The sequence below is a fragment of the Cornus florida genome, unplaced genomic scaffold (assembly GCF_030987335.1).
Source record: "Cornus florida cultivar Cherokee Brave unplaced genomic scaffold, ASM3098733v1 CherokeeBrave_3.0.0_Hap2_Chr09, whole genome shotgun sequence".
Classification (NCBI taxonomy): domain Eukaryota; kingdom Viridiplantae; phylum Streptophyta; class Magnoliopsida; order Cornales; family Cornaceae; genus Cornus; species Cornus florida.
Window position 1 is genome coordinate 65,934,776 of NW_026775579.1, and position 12,216 is coordinate 65,946,991.

The window sequence follows — 12,216 nt, forward strand, 5'->3', positions numbered from 1 at the left end:
CGGGCCGATTTAGCGTTGTGATAAAAAATTCACACCGAAACTGGCCATTTTATCGGTTTAGCAGTGTGATAAAAAATTCACACCGAAACCGGCCAATTTTAACGGTTTATCGGCGATATTCCGACTCAGCTAGCCGGTTCCCCTGGAACCCAACCCAACAAGCCAGATACAGTTTCTTGGCAAAAATTGTGCAATAAATTTATTTAAGGGTTTTCTTATGTAAAGCTCCATTAAATCCTGTCCATTTATTGAACTATTATTTGAAATGCATGCCCTCTAACGAAATACTACAACATTAATATTTATTAATTTATTTTAAAATCTTAAAAATATAAAGCAGAATATTATACTTGTTTTAGAATATTAAAAGGGTTGTTTGAACTTATATTATATTTTTTAATTTATATATTTTTTCTTTTAACATGTTAAATATGGTATAAATATTTATTATTTTATTTTTAAATCTAATAATATTCATTGATTTAATAATAATATATAATTACTAAGTTTTTTAATAAAGACATTGACTTACAATTTATAAATAAATCATTACTCTTACTAAGTGGTCTTAAAAAATTTAATAAAATTAAAAAAAGAAAAGAAAAAAAAAGAAGCATTTTTATCAAAATATGTTGTAAAAAATTGATGCATTTCGGACATTATGTGCGAAGTTAGAAACAAATTCACAATTGTAATAACCGATTTCGTAACATCGATACAAGTCCGATTCCGTTATATCGCGTTTAAGTTTATGAAGAATAACACAAATATATAAAGTTTTATGTTCATAATTCTAATATAGTTTTGTAAATTTCGACATCATAAAACTGGGGTTTGCAATAAAACACGAATGTTTTTAATTTCGGTGGAGTATATAAATTTCATAACATAATAGTGGTAAAATTTTAATAACATAGGACCAGCCCACCTAATGCTAGGGCCAGGAGGCCCAGGACTTTCACAAAATCAGATATTTTCAGACCATAGGACCAGCCCACCTAATGCTAATCCAGTAGGCCCAAGACTTTCACTAAATCAGACATTTTCAGACCAAGGCCTTAAAACCTCTAGTTGTAAAGCTGAAGAACCCAGCGGACATAGCTTACAACCAGGTTTAGGGCAACACTCTTCATCCTTCAAACACTTTGAGAGAACCAGAGAGAGAAAATCGAATCACTGCGAATCCATGAAGCTCCCCACTTTACAGGCAAGTACTCATCTCTAAACTCTTTGCTTTGATTGAAAACATATATATATCATTGTGTTTCTTCAAGAAATGACTATATATATCTGCAAAAGTCTCATCTCTCTCTCTCTCAACAACTCTTCACATCTAAACAAAACTCGAATCTCTCTTCTCTCTCTCCGCTTCTTCTCCTCCTCTCCTAAAGCCCCCATTGCCGTGGCCGATTACTTGCTTAATAGACACAAATTTTCTCCTGAAACTGCTTCGAAAGTCTCTTCCTTCGTAAAGTATGTGAAAAGGCCTGAAGAGACCGATTCGATTCTCTCATTTCTCCAGGAAAGTGGTTTTTCGGATTCCCATCTCGAGCTCGTCATCAAACGCCGTCCTCAAGTTCTCTCTGCAAATCTTGAGCGCACCATCAAACCCAAATTCAAGTTTTTTCAGGACTTGGGTTTATCTTCTAGCGTCTTTGTGGAAATTGTTTCGTCTAATCCATGTATTCTAACCACTAGCGTTGATAATCGGCTTGGCCCGTCGATTTTAGCATTGAAGAGTGTTTTGGGTTCGAATATGAATGATGTGTCTAGGCTTTTAAAGAAATCTGGGTGGTTTTTGACGCATGATTTGACGAAAACTCTGATACCCAATATTGAATTTTTGAAGAGTTGTGGTATTTGTTCGTCGCAAATAGCTCGATGTGTCTACTTACACAACACTTTTCTTGCATAAACAGACGAGAATTAGAGAATATGTCAAGAGGGTTGATGAGATGGGCATTGACAGGAAGTCTAAGTTGTTTGTTCATGCGATTCGGGCTATTAGTTCGATGACTAGAGAGAATTGGGAGTTGAAATTGGGGCTCTTTAAGAGTTTGGGGTTTTTAGAAGATGACATTTTGTCGGTTTTTAGGAGGGCGCCTCTGGTGTTTTGTGTGTCAGGGAGGAAAATTAAGGGGATGACACAGTTTTTGTTTAGCACGGGCAAATGTGATATCTCATATGTTGTTAATAACCCAGTCATACTTACTTGCAGTGTTGAGAATAGGCTCAAACCACGGCTGAGAGTTCTGGAGGTTTTGGAAAGGAGGAATTTGGTTCTAAAAAAGCCTAGTTTGAGGACTGTTTGCTCGATGACTGATGAGAAGTTCTTGCATAATTATGTACTCCCTTATTCAGATGAAGTTGGTGAATTATTGACAGCAAGGCCTCATTGACATATGTACTCCCTTAACAACGCCTCATTGACAGCAGAAATATGTGCTTAAGATCATGACATCCTTATAATCTCATTGAGGCCTTGGCGGCATAGCATATCAGGTAAGTAGGGATGCTCTTTTGCGCTGGATATACACATTTTTTCTTGTATCCATACGGTGTACTACTCAGAAAAACGTTGATTAAATTTCCAGCTGCTGTCTCATTTCAAATGTGTTGAAAATGTATCCTTAATTTAACATTGTACTCTCTGTTTTTTTTTTTTTTTTTTTTTTTTTTTTTTTTACCAAATTTTCAATTGAGGCATCATGTTGAATAACCCTGATTGGTATTATATAATGATTATTAAGTATCTGCATGTGTAGCCGTCGTGATCTTATTCTTCACATCTAATGTTATCATTATGCAGAATTGTATGCTATTGGAAGTCTTGTTTATCATGTACATTGGCGCTTACATTAGTCATGTATGTCTCTTATTCTTCTTCTTCCAATATGCTAGCAGTATCCCCAATGAAGTCGTCTGCAATCTGCCGTGAATTTTGATTTCAATTCACTTAGTACAATCCAATATTATTAATGCATATCAAATTTACTTTTAAGAAATGAAGCATGTGTAATGATACAACCAAGTATTGAGTTGCCAATATGAACACTTTGGCTGTTCAGGACCATAAATTTGATGGCTTTTGAAGAATTGTAAAGTATGAACTGGTCCAAATTTACAAAATTAGATTACAAATATGCCCATCATAAAACATTATGTTGACGATTGTAGATTTATGGATATTTTTGTCTTACTTCTCTACACCTCGTGCAAAAATAAGAAAAACCTGCAAATACTTAATAAAAATGATATAGTAATAAGTAAGGTTGAATCACTCTCAAGTTAGATTCCGAAGATTAAATAATTTTTTTTTTCAAATAATGGGAAAAGTCTGCCGGGATAAGAATCCACCACAAACAAATTTCTTTTGTAATTCATTTCATCAATCCAATTACAAATTGGAAAGATGAAAGAAAAATATAAAATTAAACAACACTTGCTTATATAAGAGAGAACAATTTTTTATTTAATCAGGTAAATCTTTAGTAAATAGAAGTAGGCATTCTTTGAATTACCATTAATTGGCAAACACGAATAATCTTCTCTCTAATTTTTTTTTTTTTTTTTTCAATCAAATAACACAGAATATAAGAACAAAAAACATGTTCTAAAGGGGAAAATTAGAACAAAACATGAAAGAAATTCAATTACATATTAACCATGGTGGCTTCTTCTTCCCCTCGAGATGAGGTGTTTAAGCTAGCATATTAATAAGAAAACAAAATAGAGAAATAAAAACACTTTTCATTGAATAAAAGAAGAATTACAAAAAAAGATGCAAAACAATCTCACACCTCCTCTTTATATGTCTCTATTCATGGAGTTTAGAATGAGACAATTGGGAGGTTAAGTCTTCGAGTCCCTATCTTTTAATTGTACAATAAATTTATGAATAATGGTACATAACCAAACAAAAATTTTCTATCTTTTAGTTGTGCAATAAATTTATGAATAATGGTACATAACCAAACAAAAATTTTCGAATTTTTGCCAAAACCTGACCTGGCAAGGACACATAAGCTTATTTAAGCATTGTTTAAGAATGAAAATTCAATGTTTCTCTCACCTCACGCGCACGCTGTTTGGGTGGGTCCTTCTTTGTCTTCAACTTCCTGCTGCGTATATCATATTCTTAAGGCTGAATCGGAGCACTCGACGATAAGAGAGAGATTGTTTTGGCTTCCGTTGCAAGAGACGGTCTTATACCCATGAATCACTAACCAAAAAACAAAGTCTAGCATTCATATACGAGTTCAAACAAGCATAGATGTGTGAAACAAATATATAATTATATTAATATATAACTAAGAATAAACATTACAGTTTTAATAAAATTCTAGGTTTCATAATTCTAACCTCATACAGATCAAACACAGCATAATTATTATATAAATATATAGATAGAGAGAGGAGAAGATCTAATGAAAAATCTTAATTATAGATTTGGAAGCTTTGCGTTATCAAGTAACCAAGAGCAATGCCATGTCCACCATTTCAAATCAATTCCTTTTAAAACGCTATAATTTTTCTGTTTTAAGCTTCCCAAAAAAAAACTCAACAACAATTAATCTCTATTGCATGGTTTTTTTTTTTTTTTTTTCAACATCCAAGTCTATTCAAAAAGGCAAAATCAGCAGCGATGAGCCTTGAAAGGGATTATTTGGGCTTCCATAGCAACAGACTCCGCTTCAACGTCTGGCAAGAGACTACGCTTCGAAGGCGTCCATTGCAAGAGGGATTATTTGGGCTTCCATAGCAAGAGACTGCGCTTCAACATCTGGTAAGAGACTACCCTTCGACGGCTTCGTCTGCAAGTGACTGTATTTTCGCCGGAACAACATCTTCTCATGCTCCTCACAGTTGAGTGCTGTAATTGGATCTTAGAAAATTTAATAACAATTTGTGAGGTTGAAGACTCAATATTGTAATATTGTAGATGAAAGGTGGATGACCCACGCAAGCCCAAGTGAGGTGATAATGGATACACTTAAAAATTGGCCATTCGGTGAATTTTCGGGAGAAATCATTTGATTGCTCTATCATTGCTATAAATTTATTTAAGCACTTTCTTTTGGAAAGTTCCGTTAAATTGTGTCCATTTATTGAACTATTATTTGAAATGCATGCTCTCTAACAAAATACTACAACATTAATATTTATTAATTTATTTTAAAATGTTAAAAATATAAAGCAGAATATTTTATTTGTTTTAGAATATTAAAAGCATGGGAAGGGTTGTTTTAACTTATATTATATTTTTTAATTTATATATTTTTTCTTTTAACATGTTAAATATGTTATAAATATTCATTATTTTATTTATGAATCTAATAATATTTATTGATTTAATAATAATATATAATTACTAAGTTTTTTAAATAAAGACATTGACTTACCATTTATAAATAAATCATTACTCATTCTAATTGATCTTAAAAATTTTAATAAAATTCACAAAAAAAGCATTTTTATCAAAAAATGTTGTAAAAAATTGATGCATTTTGGGCGTTATCTGCAAAGTTGGAAAAAAATTCACAACTGTGATAACCGATTTGTAATGTAACGTTGATATAAGTCCAATTTCATTACATCACGTCCGCGTGCCAGGCTCTTTCTACGGGTTTCACACGGAATTTTTAGATCAAACTTTGGAAGAAAAATACTTTAAAGCCCCTGCATATCATCTTTAATTCTATGGACAAAAAAGATATCATCAAAAATTAATGATTCTGGCACCAAGTTGGGAGCATCTTTCATTTCAATCAAGTAATTTTACTTTTTACTTTTTACTTTTTATTTTTTATTTTTTATGTAGTAGTATGGGTGTGTATGTTTGCATCAGATCATGTTTACTGTGGTAAGGGCATTTTAAAAGGACCACTATATGAGCCCTAATCTAAACACCTGCTTGTGAAAATAATGAAATAGGACTACAAAAAGGCGGAGGAATCTCTTAGGCTTTATTTGGATACACAGGAGAGAAAAAAAAGGAAATGATTATGAGAGAAAAGAAAAGAAAGAAAATGATAGCTATAATTTAAATTCATATTTGAATAAATAGGAAAAAAAATAAAGGAATTGGCAATATTGTTGTTTGGATAACACAAAGGAAAGAAAAGAAGGGAAATGATAATAATGAAATTACCATTTTACCCTTTTTGGTAGGGTTATTAGGGCAAAATCATTTCAGCCTCCCTAATTGCCTCATCTCTCTATTCTCATTCTCTCTCTCTCTCTCTTTGTCTCTCTCTCTCCAACTACAATCTACAAAATCTACAAAAATCAGAATATCAAAACCCATGTCGGCAAAATCATTTCAGCCTCCCTAATCACCTCATCTCTCTATTCTCGTTCTCTCTTTCTCTCTCTCCAGCTGCAAACTACAAAATTTATAAAAATCAGAAGATCAAAACCCATATCGGCATATCATTTTAGATTGTTTCAAGAATCAAAACCCATATCTTTATATCATTTCAGATTGTTCCAAGAATCAAAACCCATATCTTTCAAACTTGCCCCCCTCTCTCTGTAACTGCTAACTTGTATAGCCTCCATCTCGTTCTCAGCCTCCCACACTCTCTCTCTCTCTCTGTGCAACTGTAATCTATATATATATATATAACCGGCTTCCCCTTGTGTAATTTGTTCCAAATCCCTCCAAATCTTGTCAATTTTGGAGGGATTCCAAATAAGGAATTTGGAGGGATAACTCCCAATCCTTTCTTTTCTCTCCTTTTCTTCCCATCCAAACACCCTAATCACTATTATTCCCTTTTTTTTCTCTCCAAATCCCTCTAAATCCCTCAATCCAAACGAAGCCTTAGGGTCTTCACTCTTCACATCATTCCACTCACCTTTCACACGTCAAAGTGAAAAACTTAATTTTAAACTCAACTTATTGTATTAGGTGGGATTTTTTTATCTTTTTAATTTTTGGCACCTAACTTTAGGCCTTTCCTTGCTACATGCTTTTAAAGCATTTCTTATAAAGCCTCAACAATCCCAAAAAAAAAAAAAAGAGAAAAAAGAAAATAAAAAAGAAGAGACACAAATCACGCTTGTACGTAGCATAAATATATAAAGTTTTTATGATGTCCATAATTCTAATCTAATTTTGTAAATTTGGACATCATAAAACTTGGGTTTGCAATAAAACGTGAATGTTATTAATTGGGAGAATTCTTAGAAAATGGAATTATGAATGGCTTATGCCAAAATGGAGTCAAAGTCAACTTTTTCAATATGATAGAATTTTACAAAGATATGTCTTGATTACAAATTGCCCTTCCTCTCTCTTCACCTACCCTTTGGTCCATTTTTCTCCCTTCATCTCTCTTTTAGGAAAACAATTACACCATTAACAGAGGTGAAAATAAGTACAGTCCATCAAAATTCCTCCTATGCGAATTTTTTTTTCCGTCATCGGCACTGCCGGTTTAGAGCTTCATCGATTCTGGTTGATGGTGTTATTTGGATAGGATCCCAATGGGAGAAGCAAGTCCGCAAGTGCGCAGACGACCGCCACTTTGGTGGTTATAGGTGTGTGTCTATATAAATCAGATGGTGCAACTATATTGTGTGAGAGACTAATTCCATTACTTCTACAAAGGATGTATATGCATACACATAAGTTTTTGAAATAATATGTTGGATATTTGAATGTTTGCATATATATAATATATATGCATATACAATTGGGTCTTTGAGGAAGGCAACATCAATCAAATTTTATTACTTATACAAAATATATACACATATGTATGCTTATATGTGTGCATATGTTTTATATATGGGCAAACTACAATGACCATCTCCCCTGAGGTTTGACATAATTGCAAGTAAACCTGAGGTTTGTCATTTTGTTACAAAAACCCCCCTTAGTCAGATTTTGATGTGAATTTACTTATCTACCCTCATTATTATATTGTTAAAAAAATCCTAAAATATCTAACTACTTTAAATTACATGTTTGCCCATTTTAATTTTAATTTTAATTTTATTTTATTTTATTTTATTTTTCTCTGTTCCTCCTCTCCTCCACCTTAATGCCAAACCCATACCCTACCTCCTCCCCCACCATCACCGGCCACAATTCTCCATCACAGCTACATCTAAAAGCACATATATATATTTATATATACATATACATGTATATAACCCAAAGCGGCAAAGGCCATGGCTGACTTCTTTTTTTTCTTATCTTCTCTCAGCCAAACCAGACCCACGCCCTCTCCTTTCACCACCACCACTCCCATCACCGCCACACCGGCAACCGTCGAATTGGGTGGATACAGAGAGAGGGGGTTAGAGGGAGAAGTAGAATTGCTGAATTTGGTGGCTGCTGGCACCGATGATAGAGCTCACTCACCTCGCCGTCGAACTGGCAGCGATCCAACCACTTTCGAGAGAAAAAGATCTGAAAACCAATCTTCTCGTTCAGACAACCCGAATCCACCACTTCAGTCATCCTATTGGCCATCTTAGCAAACCCTGTTTCAATTTGAAGTCTGTCGCTTCCAGAACTGAGGCTCAAGACTGACTGTATGTATCTCAGCAATTTATATAGACATATATATATGAGTACACTAATAACTGAAGTTCTCAGATAGGTGAGAGGAGAGAAAATGAGAGGGAGAGAGAAAAGGGCAATTTTTATACCTTACAACAAAGATTTTTTTTTTTTTTTTTTGGTAATTTGATGACACATTAAGGGTAATAGTGTCTTTTTACTTTGTTATAGGGCATTTTAGTCACTTCAACCAAATTTTATGACAAAAATTACCAGTTTTTGTATAGAGGGGAGGTCTTTGCAAAAGAAAATCAAATCTGAAGGGGTGTTTGTAACAAAATGACAAATTTCAGGTTTACTTGCAATTAAGCTAAACCTCAGGAGAGGTCATTGTAGTTTGCCTTTTATATATTAATGGTCTTTAGTAGTGATGGCTGGAGGCCATGGTGAGGAAGAAGAGAGAGAGAGAGAGAGAGAGTTGTGGCGGCGGTTGCGGAGTGGGGTATATATATATATATATATATATATATATATATATATATATATATATACCTTGATAAAATTATGGGCAATTTGGAAATAAAAGAATAATGTATAGTTAAATTTTCATTTTTTGGTCATACTTTGATAAAAACTCCATCATTTAAAAAAAATATGCCATTGACTATGTCATTTTGGCATAAGAATTCCATAATTCTTTTTTTATGAATTAATCTTTATTTATTTATTTATTTATTTCTGTGGAGTAAATAAGTTTCGTTACATATTAGTGATAAAATCTTAATAGGGTTAATTACAGTGATACTCCTTGCGGATACTTAGCCTATTTTTGAACAAAGACACTCCAGGTCAATTTTTTGAATTAAAAAGGTTGTGAAATGTCTAAGTTGCCCCTTATTATTTAATTAATTTTTAATACAAAATATCATACTTACTAAATTTCTTAAATGCCCATATCATTAGAGTCTTTGAAAGACAAAACCCAATTCCTAACTTATTTTGCATCTTCAAACCAATTCTTTCCCCAAATTCCAACACCTATTTTTTCTGATCTTCCATGGTCGGTGATGAATTATTTTTCCGATGGGAGGCCTAATAAGCCGCTGAGGGCGAGGAGCATGTGGAGTGTGTAGAAGGGTAGTACGAGGAAGAGGTCGACGGCGGAGGGTAAGAATCTAGACTGTTGTGGCCTCCATAAGAGGTGGCTGGTGGTGGTGAAGGGGTTGATGATCGCGCCGGCGATGATGATAAGCCAAATTGGCCAACCGGAGGCCACATGGTCTCAATCCACGTACTTCTACAAATTACCCAACCGAAAGCTCAAAAGACTTACCACCACAATCGTGAGAACTCGCCCTCCCCGATTTACTCAACTCGCTCCCACTCAATCCTCTTCTTCATAACCACTTGAAACCCGCGGTTGCCTCCGTCACCCGCAACGGCGAAGAGCACCTTTGCCTCTGTCACGTTCTCCATGTACTCATCTGAAAACCTACTCTTCTTTCTCACCTGACAACTTGAATCGCACTCGCATATTTCAATTATTTGGACCGGTTTATGATGATGATCAGCGTGAGGTGAAGAATGAGAGAAGCAAATATTTTATGGTTTTATTTACAGTGGGGAAAGAGAGATCAGATTAGATTGTTGATCAATCACATGGTGTATATGTGTATGTGAGTCTGTTGATCTAATATATATATATATATATGAATATATAAAGAATATTTTGGTTCATTGAAATAATTGTAAATATTAAAATTGTAAATTTATTATTTAAATAAATTAATTCACAAGGACATTAAAGTCAATTTATATCATGTCAGATCATTAAAGGGGTGTCACTATTAACTTTAGTACCCTGAGGGGGTGTTATGGTAAAAAAAATAAGGCCAAATTTTATCTGACTGTAATCACAGTGAGTGTTACTGTAATTAACTCAATTTAATAACACAGGACCAGCCCACCTAATGCTAGGGCCAGGAGGCCCAGGACTTTCACCAAATTAGGTTTTTTCAGACCAGTGTCAATTTGGGTCCAACCAAGCCCTTAAAGCCTCTAGCTGTAAAGCTGAAGAACCCTAACATCATACGGAGCTCCAACCAGGTTTAGGACAACACTGTTCATCCTTCAAACACTTTCAGAGAACCAGAGAGGGAGAGAGAATCGAATCACTACAAATCCATGAAGCTCCACACTTTACAGGCAAGTACTCATCTCTACACTCTTTGCTGTGATTGAAAGCATATATATATATAATACATCACTCTTATCTGCAAAACTCTCATCTGTTTATCTCTCAAGAACTCTTCACATCTCAACAAAACCCCAATCTCCCTTTTCTCTCTCCTCTTCTTCTCTTCCTCTCCAAAAACCCCCCATTGCAGTGGCTGATCACTTGATTGATAGACACAAATTTTCTCCTGAAACTGCTTCGAAAGTCTCTTCGGTCGTAAAGTATCTGAAAAGACTTGAAGATACCGATTCGATTCTTTCATTTATCCAGGAAAGTGGTTTTTCGGATACCCATCTCGAGATTTTCATCAAACGCATGCCTCAAGTTCTCTCTGCAAATCTTGAGCGCACCATCAAACCCAAATTCAAGTTTTTTCAGGACTTGGGTTTTTCTTCTAGCGACGTTGTGAAAATTGTTTTGAATTTGGGTTTGATGGTGCGCTCAAGATTTGTAGCATTGTGAGTCGGCTTGGCCCATCGATTTTAGCATTGAAGAGTGTTTTGGGTTTGCATATGGATGATGTGTCTAGGGTTTTAAAGAATTCTGACGTATTTTGACGCATGGTTTGGCCAAAACTGTGATACCCAATAATGAATTTTTGAAGAGTTGTATTTGTTGGTCGCAAATAACTCGACGTGTCTATACTTACCCAACAATTTTCTTGCATAAACCGACAAAAATTGGAGAATATGTCAAGAGGGTTGATGAGATGGGCATTGACAGGACGTCTAAGATGTTTGTTCATGCGATTCGGGCTATTAGTTTGATGAGTGTAGAGAATTGGGAGGTGAAATTGGAGCTCTTTAAGAGTTTGGGGTTTTCGGAAGATGACATTTTGTCAATTTTTAGAAGGGTGCCTCTGGTGTTTTCTGCGTCAGAGAGGAAAATTAAGGCGATAACACAGCTTTTCCTTAGCACTGGCAAATGTGATATCTCATATGTTGTTAAGAACCCAGATTTACTTTGTTGCAGTGTTGAAAATAAGTTTAAGCCACAGCTAAGAGTTCTGGAGGTTTTGGAAAGCAATAATTTGCTTCTTAAAATGCCAAGTTTGGCACCTGCATGCAGGATCACTGATAAGAAGTTCTATGAGAAATATGTACTCCCTTATTCAAATGAAGTTGGCGAATTATTCGTGGTTAAGAAGGCCTCATAGAATCCAGAAATATGTGCTTAAGATCATGACATCCTTGGAGGCAGATGGAGACTGACTTGGCAGCATAGCATGGCAGGGCAGGTAAGTAGGTACTCTTTTGCACATTTGTTTCTTGAACTTTCTTCTATCCATATGGTGTACTACTCTGAAAAACATGGATTGATTTTCCAGGTTATGGTCTCATTTTAAACGAGTTGAAATATATTCTCTTAATTAACAGTTGATTGTGTTTGAAATTTTTGAAATTTTCAATAGACACGATCATGTTGAAAAAACCGGAGATATTATATTTTCTCATTTTGTGCGCTA

At 34.6% G+C, this 12,216-nt stretch overlaps 2 protein-coding genes across 2 annotated transcripts; both read left to right on the forward strand.

Annotated features, from left to right (window-relative positions):
* The first annotated feature begins 1,955 nt into the window (after positions 1 to 1,955).
* Positions 1,956 to 2,399, forward strand: LOC132272737 (uncharacterized). Its single transcript, XM_059773831.1, has one exon. It carries the CDS (start codon positions 1,956 to 1,958, stop codon positions 2,397 to 2,399), a length of 444 nt encoding a protein of 147 aa, XP_059629814.1.
* A 9,061-nt stretch (positions 2,400 to 11,460) lies between these two features.
* LOC132272738 (uncharacterized) lies at positions 11,461 to 11,907 on the forward strand. The gene has a single exon (XM_059773832.1). The coding sequence runs from the start codon at positions 11,461 to 11,463 to the stop codon at positions 11,905 to 11,907; it is 447 nt and encodes a 148-aa protein (XP_059629815.1).
* Positions 11,908 to 12,216: the final 309 nt, after the last annotated feature.

What these genes read in the sequence shown, in the direction of transcription:
- LOC132272737 (XM_059773831.1), top strand. Translation starts at nt 1,956, where the DNA reads ATGGGCATTGACAGGAAGTCTAAGTTGTTTGTTCATGCGATTCGGGCT.
- LOC132272738 (XM_059773832.1), top strand. Translation starts at nt 11,461, where the DNA reads ATGGGCATTGACAGGACGTCTAAGATGTTTGTTCATGCGATTCGGGCT.